The sequence below is a fragment of the Balaenoptera acutorostrata genome, chromosome 2 (genome assembly GCF_949987535.1).
Source record: "Balaenoptera acutorostrata chromosome 2, mBalAcu1.1, whole genome shotgun sequence".
Taxonomy (NCBI): domain Eukaryota; kingdom Metazoa; phylum Chordata; class Mammalia; order Artiodactyla; family Balaenopteridae; genus Balaenoptera; species Balaenoptera acutorostrata.
The window spans coordinates 73,312,841-73,329,134 of NC_080065.1; the positions used below are offsets into that span (position 1 = coordinate 73,312,841).

The 16,294-nt window shown below is 35.9% G+C and overlaps 1 protein-coding gene across 1 annotated transcript in view; it reads left to right on the forward strand.

The window, feature by feature from the left end:
- Nucleotides 1-16,294, forward strand: part of RASA1 (RAS p21 protein activator 1) — a 114,184-nt gene that overhangs the window by 73,836 nt on the left and 24,054 nt on the right. Inside the window, exons 10-12 of the mRNA XM_057539753.1 lie at nt 2,491-2,611; nt 3,228-3,384; nt 14,819-14,906. Of these exons, the coding sequence (XP_057395736.1) occupies nt 2,491-2,611; nt 3,228-3,384; nt 14,819-14,906 (366 nt within the window). The remainder of the gene's footprint in view (nt 1-2,490; nt 2,612-3,227; nt 3,385-14,818; nt 14,907-16,294) is intronic.

Consider the following 16,294-nt stretch of genomic DNA (forward strand, 5'->3'; position numbering starts at 1 on the left):
GGTTTATTACCAAAAAACTTTATTAGAAAATTTAATAAGAATTTAAATGTAGCAAACCCCAGTTTTTGTTCCATATTTCCTTGGTTATAAAGGGTTACATACCTGAAATAGAAGGCAGCTAACTGTTCATCCACTGTCATGCACGGACTTGGAACATATCCATCTTGTAAATCCAAATTTCAGATACATCTTTTATAAGTTCTTGCTTATGATTACTCTGGTTCTTCTTACATTTTTACTGTCAAAATACAGTACTGATTCCAGATTTTAAATATATTTCAACTGGGTTCTAGTTTATGATTCTTTCTTGCTGTTCTTGCATCATCAACTGCAATACTTTTGAAAACTTTGATGGTTCATAATTTTGTTGGATAGTACAGTCTTTATTGCTTCATAAGTGTAATACATTTTTATGTTTAGGTTTATAAACATCAGAATGATCAATATTTCTACATTATATGTTTCCTTCTAGTAACCTTTGTCCCTTTACAAATCATACTGAGTAAAATCTTGGTGCACAACCATAAAAATTTAAAGAATCCTCATTTCCTTTTTAGGAAACAGGATAATCTAGATTCTTGTTACAAATTATTGCATGATGATGTCCTTCCTATTGAATCACTAACTAGATAAGAACACTATATTACTTTTCCCCTAGAAATATATCATTCACTCAGCGATTCTTAGTTTGAGAAAATTCACCAAGGATATTACCATCTGAAGAATGACAGTCTGAGATTTTGCTTATCAAAATCAATTTTATCATCACAGTAGATCCCAGAGTCTTGCTGTTTCTTTGCATTTATCATCTGAGTCTTTTTATAATTGTCAAGCATCTTTCTTTGTCAATTTTTTTCTTTGCTGTTATGATCAGAAAATTAAGAATTCTGAATTTTCTTGTGTGTTCAATGAAAACTAATAAAAATACAACAAAGATGGCCTTTTATACTTTCTTGAAAGATGCTGCAATAGTTGGCCACATGGGAAAAAATGCCAAAGGGTGATGCAATAGAGATGATTTATTTCACTGTTGCATCACCCTCTAGACCAAGGGCTGGCAAACTTCTCTGTAAAGGACCAGATAATAAACATTTTAGGTTTTGTGGGCCATTCAGTCTCTGTCTCAGTTACTAAACTCTGCCTTTGTAGTGTGAAAGCAACCACAGACAGTATGTAAAGGAATGAGCCATGGCTGTGTTCCAGTAAAACCTTATGTCCAAAAACAGGCAGTAGGCTAGATTTGGTCCATGTGCTGTGGTTTGCCAATGCTCTTGCCTGCTCTTTGGCATACTTGAGAATAATTGTTAAGTCATGATGAAATGGTTCCTAGGATGATGAAATAGCAGAGCGTTTCAAGATATAGGAAAAATATGATTTGCGAAAATCCCATAACGTATCTTAGATTTATAAAACGATCAGTTGGATCCATAAGTCTCTAAGAAAACAAAGTCATAAAATATTAATTCTTGCAAATAGTAAGAGCTGCTCAAGAAAGAAACTAAAAAACTAAAATTGGGTCCATTGGACCTTGATGGTAATATCGAAGATTGACTTATTTTGGGAAGATCATTTATAAAGGCACTCTTCTCTTTGTATTCTTCCTGACATCATAATTCTTTTTGTTACTTGGGGAGGGGGGCAAGGATTTAGCATTTAACACACATGCATTCCTGTAAGTCATGGTGTTATATGAAATCATGCAATAAAAACCACAGGATTATGGAAAAAGGGGGGTTAAGGATATAACACTCAAAAACTTCATCAGTGACACATAAAGATAAGAAGCTAGTAAAAATGTAGCGTTTTTATACATGCTAAATGGGTAAGAAATATTTAGATATTACAACAAATAAGGCACTTTACCTTGCAAAAGACCTGAAGTTTGCTTTTGGAAGAGGCCATCAGAAGGGCTGTAAATAGCGGGAAGTGGTACAAGGAGGATTATCTGAAATCAGATACGTTAGAACACCAGATGTGGATGGATGGGTGTGGCGTGTAACGCTTGGTGAAGCTGGGGAGGCTTTTAGGCTTTTGAGATGTATTTTGCATATTCCTAAGCATCTCAGTTCAGCTGGGTGCAATTTTCTGCATTCACATAGAGTTTCTCATGGATGTAATTGTCCGTAAGCAAACATGAATTTGCTTTATGCTCAAATTGGTTCTAATCTATCAGTTACGCTGGGACAAATTCATGTTTTCAAAACAATGTTGCTTGTAAAACATAAAAAAAAAACCTGTATTTTTCAAAAAAAAAAAAAAAAGTCTATTAGTTGTCCATGTTCTTGAGAAATGGTAAGTGCACCTTTTTGAAAATTTCTTTGGAAAGCAAAGGATCTCTTAATATATATGTTACATTATTTTAGATTTTAGTATTAAAACTTTTTTTAATGTCTAGACAGACAATCTGGTTTTTAAATTGGTAGTTTAGTAGGTTTTATTTCATTTCCATCAAGAATTCATGAAATAATTTTAGTATTTTTGAAAATTCAGGATCAAGAACAAGTACTCAATGATACAGTGGATGGCAAGGAAATTTATAATACAATTCGTCGTAAAACAAAGGATGCCTTTTATAAAAACATTGTTAAAAAAGGTTATCTTCTAAAAAAAGGTAAGTGTGAAACTTTTAAGACTAAAGATTCAATTTCAGTATTTTATTGTAAACATTTATTAGAAGCATTGTAAATATTGGGCATAAAACTTATCATTGAGATACGTATTTAATAAGTTGGTATCTGATTCTTGAGCCCCTCTCTACCCCATAACTTTTTTTTTTTTTTAAGAGAAAATTCTTTTTGGCACTTGGCACATTCATAGTATTGATGTTTCTATTTTACGTATTTGCCTCAGTTTGGCATTAAGAAATGTTGGGGCATTGAGGGGTACATGATTAGTAGAAGAGTTTTTTTTCTCATGACTGGAAAAGAATGAATCCTAAGCAAGAATTTTAAAGATTTTATCATAATGAAATCTCTAAACATACTGTTAAGGTACCCTTGTCACTTACTCGATGACTCATTAAAGCAAGCAATACAACAAAAGATATTTTTCTACAGATATATTACAGACATTTTCTCATTTTGTAAGGATTGGTGTTATTTAAGCTTTGGAATAAAAATTGAAATATATTTAATTTTTAGTTTTTAGCAACAATAATTTTTATGATTTTACTATATGTGACTTCATAGTTCATTATTTGGCTAAGGGGAAACAATTTTTTTTAACAGGCAAAGGAAAAAGGTGGAAAAACTTATATTTTATCTTAGAGGGCAGTGATGCCCAACTTATTTATTTTGAAAGTGAAAAACGAGCTACAAAACCAAAAGGATTAATAGATCTCAGCGTGTGTTCTGTCTATGTTGTTCATGATAGTCTCTTTGGCAGGTAAGAAATTGGTTTCCTATTTCTTCTTGGAATTGTTTTAATAAAAAAATAGTATGTTCAGATCATTTCAAAGCATAGCAAACCAATTTGTGACATCTGAAAATGTCACATTTACTCTCTAGGGTAATTTCTGTCTTCCTTACTTATTTTAGACTAACCTATGCATAAAATTCTACTCCACTATATCACATAGAAACCTTTGGACTCTATGCCTCTCCTGTAGTGAGACTTGATCTGTATGTAGTGTGTTTCCTGCCTGCACCTACTACCAATCTTTTGAGTGACTTACTTTGAGTCTTGTCTCCTTTCCCCTATTTTATCATTCTTGGTTAACTCAGTGCATCTGATGGTAGTAGATACACTCAGTTGTACTATTAACTTGATTCCTAAGAAAGTTGACATTGAGAAACAACTGTAGTGTAAAAACAATTATTTCAGTAGGAAAGAGGAGAGTATTTCAGATTTGAAATTAAAACATTTTTTCTTAATGTTAGAGTTTTTAAAAAAATAAAATTATCGTATAAACTAAAGGTAAATCCTGAACATCACAAGGCAAATTCAGCTCTTGATTACATCTAGTTTTCTGTAATAAGGGCCTTTCTTTGTATTTCACCATCAGTATTATCAATAATCCATTCTAGAGTGTTTTTAGATATATTTAGCACTTTTATTACCTATTGCTATGATGAATAAAACGCAGGCAATTAAAACAAATTTTTTTAACAACTTATGCTGCAGGATGGCATTTCTACTAGGCAACCCTAGTTTATCCTATTTAAGTTGGGAAAGCTTCAAGAGAAGTACCTGTGGACCATAAAAGCTTGTCATTTCTTTTTTCTGAACTGTGTTTAGGAGATCACATTAGTGATTTTAACAGATAGTTCATTTTTTAAATGGTCAGATAGGTTTGGGAAATGCTGAATTGAACAAATAATTTTCCTTACAGAGGGGCATTTTGGAGTTTTAGCCTGTGTTTGTATTGTGAATCACCAAGAGGGGAGTATAATATGCAGTATTTCATGAATTCATTGGACCTTGATACTTTCCCTTTTTCTCCCAAAGCCTTCTTAATATCTCTTAAAAACAGCTGTCCCCCCCCACCAAAAAAAGCAAAAAAAGTTTGGGCAAGGTAGGATTTCATAGGATTCTTTTCCCCTCCCTTAACACTATGGGAACCTTGGCCTTTAGATGTAGTTGGATCAGACCTCTGGCTTCTCAGTCTTTCTACTCTGCCTTACTTTGTGTGTACTGGATTTTTCTCACAAAGCCGCTACCTTCATGATAGTGAGGTGGCAAACAGTACCAGAGAAAGGAGAAGTGAGCTATTGAAAATCCTGAGAATACACTATTGTGTATTCCAGTAACTACTGAAAATCCTGAGAATACACTATTTGCTGTGTTATCAAATAGATAGCAGTCATTGAATATTTCTCGCTTTGTGTAAGCATAGAACCCAATACACTGACTGACCTTGAGCATTTAGGTGAAGTCTAATGTGAAAGTTAATGGCAGCCCTCAGCAGTAGAGATGACTGGTATGCACGCCTAGCCTGTGGTGTAGGAACACTGGACAGCACTGCTCGTTTGGCTGTTTTCCCCAGAGCTTTAGTTGCACAGCTCTGCAATTTTTCCAGCTTATTTTCAGTATTATTAAGAGGTCTCTAAGCATTCTATCTCTTTGTATTAAACTTCTGACTTTTAATACTGCTTTACTTTTTAAAATTTTTTTTTAACAACTTTGTTGGAGTATAAGTGCTTTACAATGATGTATGAGTTTCTGCTTTATAACAAAGTGAATCAGTTATACATATATCCCCATATCTCTGCCCTCTTGCATCTCCCTCCCTCCCACCCTCCCTATCCCACCCCTCTAGGTGGTCACAAAGCACTGAGCTGATCTCCCCGTGCTATGCGGCTACTTCCCACTAGCTATCTATTTTACATTTGGTAGTGTATATATGTCCATGCCACTCTCTCACTTTGTCCCAGCTTACCCTTCCCCCTCCCCATATCCTCCAGTCCACTCTCTAGTAGGTCTGCCTCTTTATTCCCGTCTTGCCCCTAGGTTCTTCATGACCATTTTTTTTCTCTTAGATTCCATATATATGTGTTAGCATACGGTATTTGTTTTTCTCTTTCTGACTTAACTTCACTCTGTATGACAGACTCTAGATCCATCCACCTCACTACAAATAACTCAGTTTCGTTTCTTTTTATGGCTGAGTAATATTCCATTGTATATATGTGCCACATCTTCTTTATCCATTCATCTGTCGATGGACACTTAGGTTGCTTCCATGTCCTGGCTATAGTAAATAGAGCTGCAATGAACATTGTGGTACATGATTCTTTTTGAAATATGGTTTTCTCAGGGTATATGCCCAGTAGTGGGATTGCTGGGTCGTATGGTAGTTCTATTTTTAGTTTTTTAAGGAACCTCCATACTGTTCTCCATAGTGGCTGTATCAATTTACATTCCCACCAACAGTGCAAGAGGGTTCCCTTTTCTCCACGCCCTCTCTAGCATTTATTGTTTGTAGATTTTTTGATGATGGCCATTCTAACCCGTGTGAGATGATATCTAATTGTAGTTTTGATTTGCATTTCTCTAATGATTAATGATGTTGAGCATTCTTTCATGTGTTTGTTGGCAATCTGTATATCTTCTTTGGAGAAATGTCTATTTAGGTCTTCTGCCCATTTTTGGATTGGTTCTTTGTTTTTTTGATATTGAGCTGCATGAGCTGCTTGTAAATTTTGGAGATTAATCCTTTGTCAGTTGCCTCATTTGCAAATATTTTCTCCCATTCTGAGGGATGTCTTTTCGTCTTGTTTCTGGTTTCCTATGCTGTGCAAAAGCTTTTAAGTTTCATTAGGTCCCATTTGTTTATTTTTGTTTTTATTTCCATTTCTCTAGGAGGTGGGTCAAAAAGGATCTTGCTGCGATTTATGTCATGAAGTGTTCTGCCTCTGTTTTCCTCAAAGAGTTTAATAGTGTCTGGCCTTACATTTAGGTCTTTAATCCATTTTGAGTTTATTTTTGTGTATGTCATTATTTTACATATAGCTGTCCAGTTTTCCCAGCACCACTTATTGAAGAGGCTGTCTTTCCTCCATTTTATATTCTTGCCTCCTTTATCAAAGATAAGGTGACCATATGTGCGTGGGTTTATCTCTGGGCTTTCCATCCTGTTCCATTGATCCATATTTCTGTTTTGTGCCAGTACCGTTGATTACTGTAGCTTTGTAGTATAGTCTGAAGACAGGGAACCTGATTCCTCCAGCTCCGTTTTTCGTTCTCAAGATTGCTTTGGCTATTTGGGGTCTTTTGTGTTTCCATACAAATTGTGAAACTTTTTGTTCTAGTTCTGTAAAAAATGCCAGTGGTAGTTTGATAGAGATTGCATTGAATCTGTAGATTGCTTTGGGTAGTAGAGTCATTTTCACAATGTTGATTCTTCCAATCCAAGAACATGGTATATCTCTCCATCTATTTGTATCATCTTTAATTTCTTTCATCAGTGTCTTATAATTTTCTGCATACAGGTCTTTTGTCTCCTTAGGTAGGTTTATTCCTAGATATTTTATTCTTTTTGTTGCAGTGGTAAATGGGAGTGTTTTCTTAATTTCACTTTCAGATTTTTCATCATTAGTGTATAGGAATGCAAGAGATTTCTGTGCATTAATTTTGTATCCTGCTACTTTACCAAATTCACTGATTAGCTCTAGTAGTTTTCTGGTGGCATCTTTAGGATTCTCTATGTATAGTATCGTGTCATCTGCAAAGAGTGACAGCTTTACTTCTTCTTCTCCGATTTGGATTCCTTTTATTTCTTTTTCTTCTCCAATTTCTGTGGCTAAAACTTCCAAAACTATGTTGAATAATAGTGGTGAGAGTGGGAAACCTTGTCTTGTTCCTGCTCTTAGTGGAAATGGTTTCAGTTTTTCACCATTGAGGACGATGTTGGCTGTGGGTTTGTCATATATGGCCTTTATTATGTTGAGGTAAGTTCCCTCTATGCCTACTTTTGGAGGGTTTTTATCATAAATGGGTGTTGAATTTTGTCAAAAGCTTTCTCTGCATCTGTTGAGGTGACCATATGGTTTTTCTCCTTCAATTTGTTAATATGGTGTATCACATTGATTGATTTGCATATATTGAAGAATCCTTGCATTCCTGGGATAATCCCCACTTGATCATGGTGTATGATCCTTTTAATGTGCTGTTGGATTCTGTTTGCCACTATTTTATTGAGGATTTCTGCATCTATGTTCATCAGTGATATTGGCCTGTAGTTTCTTTCTTTGTGACTTCTTTGTCCGGTTTTGTTATCAGGGTGATGGTAGCCTCGTAGAATGAGTTTGGGGGTGTTCCTCCCTCTGCTATATTTTGTAACAGTTTGAAAAGGATAGGTGTTAGCTCTTCTCTAAATGTTTGATAGAATTCACCAGTGAAGCCATCTGGTCCTGGGCTTTTGTTTGTTGGAAGATTTTTAATTACAGTTTCAGTTTCAGTGCTTGTGATTGGTCTGTTCATATTTTCTATTTCTTCCTGGTTCAGTCTCGGAAGGTTGTGCATTTCTAAGAATTTGTCCATTTCTTCCAGGTTGTCCATTTCATTGGCATGTACCTGCTTGTAGTAATCTCTCATGATCTTTTGTATTTCTGCAGTGTCAGTTGTTACTTCTCCTTTTTCATTTCTAATTCTATTGATTTGAGTCTTCTCCCTTTTTTTCTTGATGAGTCTCACTAATGGTTTATCAGTTTTGTTTATCTTCTCAAAGAACCAGATTCTGGTTTTATTGATCTTTGCTATAGTTTCCTTTCTTTCTTTTTCATTTATTTCTGATCTGATCTTTATGATTTCTTTCCTTCTGCTAACTTTGGGGGTTTTTTGTTCTTCTTTCTCTAATTGCCTTCAGTGTAAGTTTAGGTTGTTTATTTGAGATGTTTCTTGTTTCTTTTTTTTTTTTTTTTAAACATCTTTATTGAAGTATAATTGCCTTACAATAGTGTGTTAGCTTCTGCTTTATAACAAAGTGAATCAGTTATACATATACAATATGTTCCCATTTCTCTTCCCTCTTGCATCTCCCTCCCTCCCACCCTCCCCATCCCACCCCTCTAGGTGGTCACAAAGCACCGAGCTGATCTCCCTGTGCTGTGCGGCTGCTTCCCACTAGTTATCTATTTTACATTTGGTAGTGTATATATGTCCATGACACTCTCTTACCCTGTCACATCTCACCCCACCCCCTCCCCATATCCTCAAGTCCATTCTCTAGTAGGTCTGTGTCTTTATTCCCGTCTTGCCACTAGGTTCTTCATGGCCTTTTTTTTTTTTTTCCCTTAGATTCCGTATATATGTGTTAGCATACTGTATTTGTTTTTCTCTTTCTGACTTACTTCACTCTGTATGACAGACTCTAACTCCATCCACCTCATTACAAATACCTCCATTTCATTTCTTTTTATGGCTGAGTAATATTCCATTGTATATATGTGCCACATCTTCTTCATCCATTCATCTGTCGATGGACATTTAGGTTGCTTCCATGTCCTGGCTATTGTAAATAGAGCTGCAATGTCTTGTTTCTTAAGGTAGGATTGTATTGCTATAAACTTCCCTCTTAGAACTGCTTTTGCTGCATCCCATAGGTTTTGGGTCATCGTGTTTTGTCATTTGTTTCTAGGTATTTTTTGATTTCCTCTTTGATTTCTTCAGTGATCTCTTGGTTATTAAGTAGTGTATTGTTTAGCTTCCTTGTGTTTCTATTTTTTACAGATTTTTTCCTGTAATTGATATCTAGTCTCATAGCGTTTTGGTCAGAAAAGATATTGATATGATTTCAATTTTCTTAAATTTACCAAGGCTTGACTTGTGACCCAAGATATGATCTATCCTTCAGAATGTTCCATGAGCACTTGAGAAGAAAGTGTATTCTGTTGTTTTTGGATGGAATGTCCTATAAATATCAATTAAGTCCATCTTGTTTAATGTATCATTTAAAGCTCGTGTGTCCTTATTTATTTTCATTTTGGATGATCTGTCCATTGGTGAAAGTGGAGTGTTAAAGTCCCCTACTATGATTGTGTCACTATCGATTTCCCCTTTTATGGGTATTAGTATTTGCCTTATGTTGAGGTGCTCCTATGTTGGGTGCATAAATATTTACAATTGTTATATCTTTTTTTTTGAATTGATCCCTTGATCATTATGTAGTGTCTTTCTTTGTCTCTTGTAATAGTCTTTGTTTTAATCTGTTTTGTCTGATATGAGAATTGCTACTCCAGCTTTCTTTTGATTTCCATTTGCATGGAATATCTTTTTCCATCCCCTCACTTTCAGTCTGTATGTGTCCCTAGGTCTGAAGTCGGTCTCTTGTAGACAGCATATATACAGGTCTTGTTTTTGTATCCATTCAGCCAGTCTATGTCTTTTGATTGGAGCATTTAATCTATTTACATTTAAGGTAATTATCATTATGTATATTCCTATTACCATTTTCTTAATTGTTTTGGGTTTTTTATTGTAGATCTTTTCCTTCTCTTGTGTTTCCTGCCTAGAGAAGTTCCTTTAGCATTTGTTGTAAAGCTGGTTTGGTGGTGCTGAATTCTCTTAGCTTTTGCTTGTCTGTAAAGGTTTTAATTTCTCCATCAAATCTGAATGAGATCCTTGCTGGGTAGAAGTAATCTTGGTTGTAGGTTTTTCCCATTCATCATTTTAAATATGTCCTGCCACTCCCTTCTGGCTTGGAGAGTTTCTGCTGAAAGATCAGCTGTTAACCTTATGGGGATTCCCTTGTGTGTTATTTGTTGTTTTCCCCTTGCTGCTTTTAATATTTTTTCTTTGTATTTAATTTTTGATAGTTTGATTAATATGTGTCTTGTTGTGTTTCTCCTTGGATTTATCCTGTATGGGACTCTGTGTGCTTCCTGGACTTGATTAACTATTTCCTTTCCCATATTAGGGACGTTTTCAACTATAATCTCTTCAAGTATCTTCTCAGTCCCTTTCTTTTTCTCTTCTTCTTCTGGGACCCCTATAATTCAAATGTTGGTGCGTTTAATGTTGTCCTAGAGGTCTCTGAGACTGTCCTCAATTCTTTTCATTTTTTTTTTTCTTTATTCTGCTCTGCAGTAGTTATTTCCACTACTTTATCTTCCAGGTCACTTATCCATTTTTCTGCCTCAGTTATTCTGCTATTGATCCCTTCTAGAGAATTTTTAATTTCATGTATTGTGTTGTTCATTACTGTTTGTTTGCTCTTTAGTTCTTCTAGGTCCTTGTTAAACGTTTCTTGTATTTTCTCCATTCTATTTCCAAGATTTTGGATCATCTTTACTATCATTATTCTGAGTTCTTTTTCAGGTAGACTGCCTATTTCCTCTTCATTTGTTAGGTCTGGTGGGTTTTTACCTTGCTCCTTCATCTGCTGTGTGTTTCTCTGTCTTCTCATTTTGCTTAACTTACTGTGTTTGGGGTCTCCTTTTCGCAGGCTGCAAGTTCGTAGTTCCCGTTGATTTTGGTGTCTGCCCCCAGTGGCTAAGGTTGGTTCAGTGGGTTGTGTAGGCTTCCTGGTGGAGGGCACTAGTGCGCCTGTATGCTGGTGGATGAGGCTGGATCTTGTCTTTCTGGTGGGCAGGTCCCCCTCTGGTGGTGTGTTCTGGGGTGTCTGTGGCCTTATTATGATTTTCGGCAGCCTCTCTGCTAATGGGTGGGGTTGTGTTCATGTCTTGCTAGTTGTTTGGCATAGGGTGTCCAGCACTGGTGCTTGCTGGTCGTTGACTGGAGGTTGGTCTAGGCGTTGAGATGGAGATCTCTGGGAGATTTTCGCCGTCTGATACTATGTGGAGCTGGGAGGTCTCTTGCGGACCAATGTCCTGAACTTGGCTCTCCCACCTCAGAGGCACAGCCCTGACGCCTGGCTGGAGCACCAAGAGCCTGTCATCCACTCGGCTCAGAATAAAAGGGAGGTAAAAAAAAAAAAAAAAAGAGAGAAAGAAAGAAGAAGACAAAATAAAATAAAATAGTTATTAAAATAAAAAATAATTATTAAAAACATTTTTTTAAGTAGTAAAAAAAAAAAAGAAAGAAGAGAGCAACCAAACCAAAAAACAAATCCACCAATGATAACAAACTCTAAAACCTATACTATAACAAAACAACAACAACAACAACAAAAAAACGGACAGATAGAACCCTAGGAAAAATGGTAAAAGCAATTCTATACAGACAAAATCACACACAGAAGCATACACATACACACTCACAAAAAAAGAAAAAGGGAAAAATATATATATATCGTTGCTCCCAAAGTCCACCTCCTCAATTTGGAATGATTCGTTGTCTATTCAGGTATTCCACAGATGCAGGGTACATCAAGTTGATTGTGGAGATTTAATCCGCTGCTTCTGAGGCTGCTGGGAGAGATTTCCCTTTCTCTTCTTTGTTGGCACAGCTCCTGGAGTTCAGCTTTGGTTTTGGCCCCACCTCTGTCTGTAGGTCGCCTGAGGGCGTCTGTTCTTTGCTTAGACAGGGCAGGGTTAAAGGAGCAGCTGCTTCGGGGGCTCTGGCTCACTCAGGCCATGGGGAGGGAGGGGTACGGATGTGGGACGAGCCTGTGGCAGCAGAGGCTGGCATGACGTTGCAGCAGCCTGAGGCGCGCCGTGTGTTCTCCCGGGGAAGTTGTCCCTGGATCACGGGACCCTGGCAGTGGCGGGCTGCACTGGCTCCCGGGAGGGGCGGTGTGGAGAGTGACCTGTGCTTGTGGAAACCTTTCCTCCTTCACAGCTCCCTCCCAGAGGTGCAGGTCCCGTCCCTATTCTTTTGTCTCTGTTTTTTCTTTTTTCTTTTGCCCTACCCAGGTACGTGGGGAGTTTCTTGCCTTTTGGGAGGTCTGAGGTCTTCTGCCAGCGTTCAGTAGGTGTTCTGTAGGAGTTGTTCCACATGTAGATGTATTTCTGATGTATTTGTGGGGAGGAAGGTGATCTCCGCGTCTTACTCTTCCACCATCTTGAAGCTCCTCCCTGCTTTATTTTAAATATAAACCATTTCAGAAGCACAAGTTTGAAGACATTCAGTCATACAGAGAGTTATTACTGTAGTGAATATTTATGTGGGAGTTTTATACCTTTATCTTTTCTTAGGCTGAATCTTTTACTGTGGCAGTATTTATTGTTTTATCTACGTTTAGGAAGGATGTTTTTGCTAGATATTAAATTTTAGGTTGGTAATTATTTTCTTTCAGCATTTTAAAGATTTTCAACTTTTCAACATTTTGTCATTCTGTTTCTCTTTTAGGGATAATGTATCTTTTTTCCTTCAAGGTGTACTGTATTTCATCTTTCTCTGGAAGCTTTGAGATTTTTCCTTTCCTTAGATTTTCAAAAGTTAAACCAAATATGCCTACTGTAAAAAAATATATTTTTTAAATATATCTTAATGTTTGTAGAGCTTCTTCCATCTGAGACCTGATGTCTGTTGTCAGTTTTGGAAAATTCTTCATTAGTATCTCTTTAAACAGTTCTACTGCCACATTCTCTTTAATCTTCTGGGACTCATGTTACATGTTATATTCCTTTTACTATGTCCCATGTGTCTATTAAACAGTTTTCTATGTTTCTCATAATTTTTTTCCTCACTCTGCCTCAGGCTGGAGATTTTCTTCTGATTTGCCTTCATCTCACAAATCTGTTCTTCTGTAGTTAAATGCATTTGTTGAGGTCTTAATTTTATTTATTACTTTTGCCACTTTAGAATTTCCATTTGATTCTTGTTTTATATATCTAGTTATTTGGCAGAATTCTCTGTCATCTTTTTTTTTAAGCACTTTAATTACAGATATTTGAAAGTTGTATCTGTCCTCAATATCTGGATTATATGTAGGTCTTTCTTGTTTGTTTTTCTTTTGGCTTTTCAGTCATTTGATCCTGATTCCTGTAATGTCTACTTATGTTTGACTGAATAGTGGATACAGTGTATGAAAAACTGTGGAAACTGTGGATAATGTTATTGTCTCCAGAAAGGACTGTTCTTTTGCCAGATAAGTTAGAGTAGGGGTAGTTCATATTGATCCCCTCAGGGATCAACTGGAGGTTTCGGTGAAGGCTGTTCTATTTCTGGTTTGCTCTTATTCTGAAGGCATAGCCCTTCAGGGGTCTCAACTGAAAGCTTTCTCTTTTAAAGGCCCTGAACTCATTTGTCTCTCCCAGCACTGTGAAACTCTGAATGTGCTTCGTTAGCTTTTTAGCCTCTTAGATGCTGTTTTCTGCTTATTGTCCCAGATTCCTGCCCTACACGGTTTAGGAATTGGCAAACACCTTGAAAAGAAAAGCTGTGGACAATGTCAGTCTCACCTCACTATGATCTTGGTCCCTTGAGTCTGAGCTGCTTGTTCTTCAGTGACTTCAAACAGTTGTGTTTTGTTTGGTTTATATTTTATCCTGCCAGGAGGGTTAGTCTGGTACAAACCACTTTCAGTATCAGAAGTTTTCAATTGACATATTCCATTGTTTTATGGTATTCTCAAAGCATTGAAGAGATGGTTTTTTATCTTTTAATAAACGTTAAGCTTGTACTCTGGGTATTTTGCTATGACCTTCTAACACTAAAGTGTAAGATATACTCTTCGGTTAAAGCAAGAAATAGAAATAATATTTACTGAATTTCAAAAACTTGAAGGCCCTTATTAAACATTTTATAAACATTTTCAAATCTAGTTGGAAAGGCAGCACATCTTCAAAAAAGATATAAGCTACTATCTAATATTGTACTTACATGTCAAATGAATTATACTACAGTGCATACTATAGGAAGATAAGAACTAATATTTATTGCACACCACTGTTAGGTCATTTGATCCTCAAAATAAGCTTATGATGTTTCCATTAAAATGGAATGAGGAAGAATGGCCAGTTGTAAAAAAAAAATTGAAAATAAGTAAAATTATAAAGAAGAAAATTAAAATCACCCACAATCTACTGAGAGATTACCATTAAGAACATTTTAGGCCTAAAGAACATGTCTAGTCTTTTCCCAGTACATACAAATATATATTATATATCATCCTGAAGCACTGAGTTTAGTAACATTTTATTTGCTTTAAAGTCTTTAGCTATATGCAATTCTAGCACTCCTGCTTCAATTTTATTATAACTTTTCTATTTCTAATGCCTTTTAAAATTAATCTAACTGTGAAACATTTTTAAACTTTGATAGTTTGATAGAATTTCAATAGTGCAGGCAAAAAGCTTTCTAAAATATACTCAGCTGACATTCTTTTTAGTAATCTAGTACAATGGATTATTTCTCTAAATTAAGAATTTTGTTAAGTTTATATAACTTACATAATTATATTGTGATTTTTTTTCTGAAGTTAGTGTAAAGTTGGCATGTTAAACTTCCTAATAACTTTTTTGTTTGTATTTTAAAGGCCAAACTGTTTTCAGATAGTGGTTCAGCACTTTAGTGAAGAACATTACATCTTCTACTTCGCAGGAGAAACTCCAGAACAAGCAGAGGTAAGTTAACTGTTTTTTCAACCACTGTCAACTTTATTCAGCCCATGTTTTTTTTTGTTTTTTTTTTTTAAATAGGTTTTTTTTTTTTTTAAGTGGGTAATGTGACGACTTCAGATGAAATAGATTGAGAAACTGATTGGAAATTGAATGCAAACTAAGACCACTTGACTATTACTGAAATGAATAGCCCAGTTTGCTTTTTTTTTTTTTAAGAAATTCACGGTCTTTTATTTATTTATTTATTTATTTATTTATTTATTTATTTATGACTGTGTTGAGTCTTCGTTTCTGTGCGAGGGCTTTCTCTAGTTGCGGCAAGTGGGGACCACTCTTCATCGCGGTGCACGGGCCTCTCACCATCGCGGCCTCTCTTGTTGCGGAGCACAGGCTCCAGATGCGCAGGCTCAGTAATTGTGGCTCACGGGCCCAGTTGCTCCGTGGCATGTGGGATCTTCCCAGATCAGGGCTCGAACCCGTGTCCCCTGCATTGGCAGGCAGATTCTCAACCACTGCGCCACCAGGGAAGCCCCCATGTTTTCTTTTTTAACTGGAATAGAAAGCTGTTGCATTTAAGATAATGTGATAAAAAGGATGCCTGAAATCTAATCATGTTTTATTTTAAGGAATGAGAAACTTTCATGTGCAAAAAAAAATTTTTTGAAAGAAATGCAGGAAACACAGTGTAGGGTTATTAGGAAAACTCCATTTTAAATTGACCTTTAAATGGGCTATGATGTTGAGTCCAACTGAGAATGTTCATTGAAAATCATCTCTGCAGAAAGGTTATAGATATTCTCAGTACAGTCAAAAAGGTAAGCCAGTTAGTTTTGCTAATAAGCATTGTTGTTATTCACTGGTTGAACTGTGTCTAAAAATAGAAATTCAGTCATCACAAGGAAAAAATTTTGAGGAATTTTCTGGTTTTCTCTAAGTCTAGATATAATGTTTACTTTCAGCACTAGCCATTGATCCATGTGCAATGCCCTTATTAAAACTTTTATTAAATTTTAAGTAATGCTGTGAAGAAATATTTTTTAAAATCTCCTTTTAGAAGTACTTTGATTTCTTTGAACCATAATATTTCTGGGGTGTTTAGAGGTATTTTGTAGAAATATGGCTATATTTCTTCTGCTTATACTCTATGGAAGGAACCCGCAGGTAGTTTTAGAGGTGAAAGAAAGTGACTTTGTTGAAAAAAATGAAGATAATTTGCCAACCCTGGATATGAGGCAGATGCTCCTAAAACTCTGGTTCCTGGTCTGGGCCCCTGACTCATAAATTATGAAAATATCTTAGGGTGTAGAATAAATTTGATGAATGAGCCATTGTGTTTTATGGCTTATAATTGAATATCAGTTTTTCCATCATGGAAAAATATCTCAATTGAA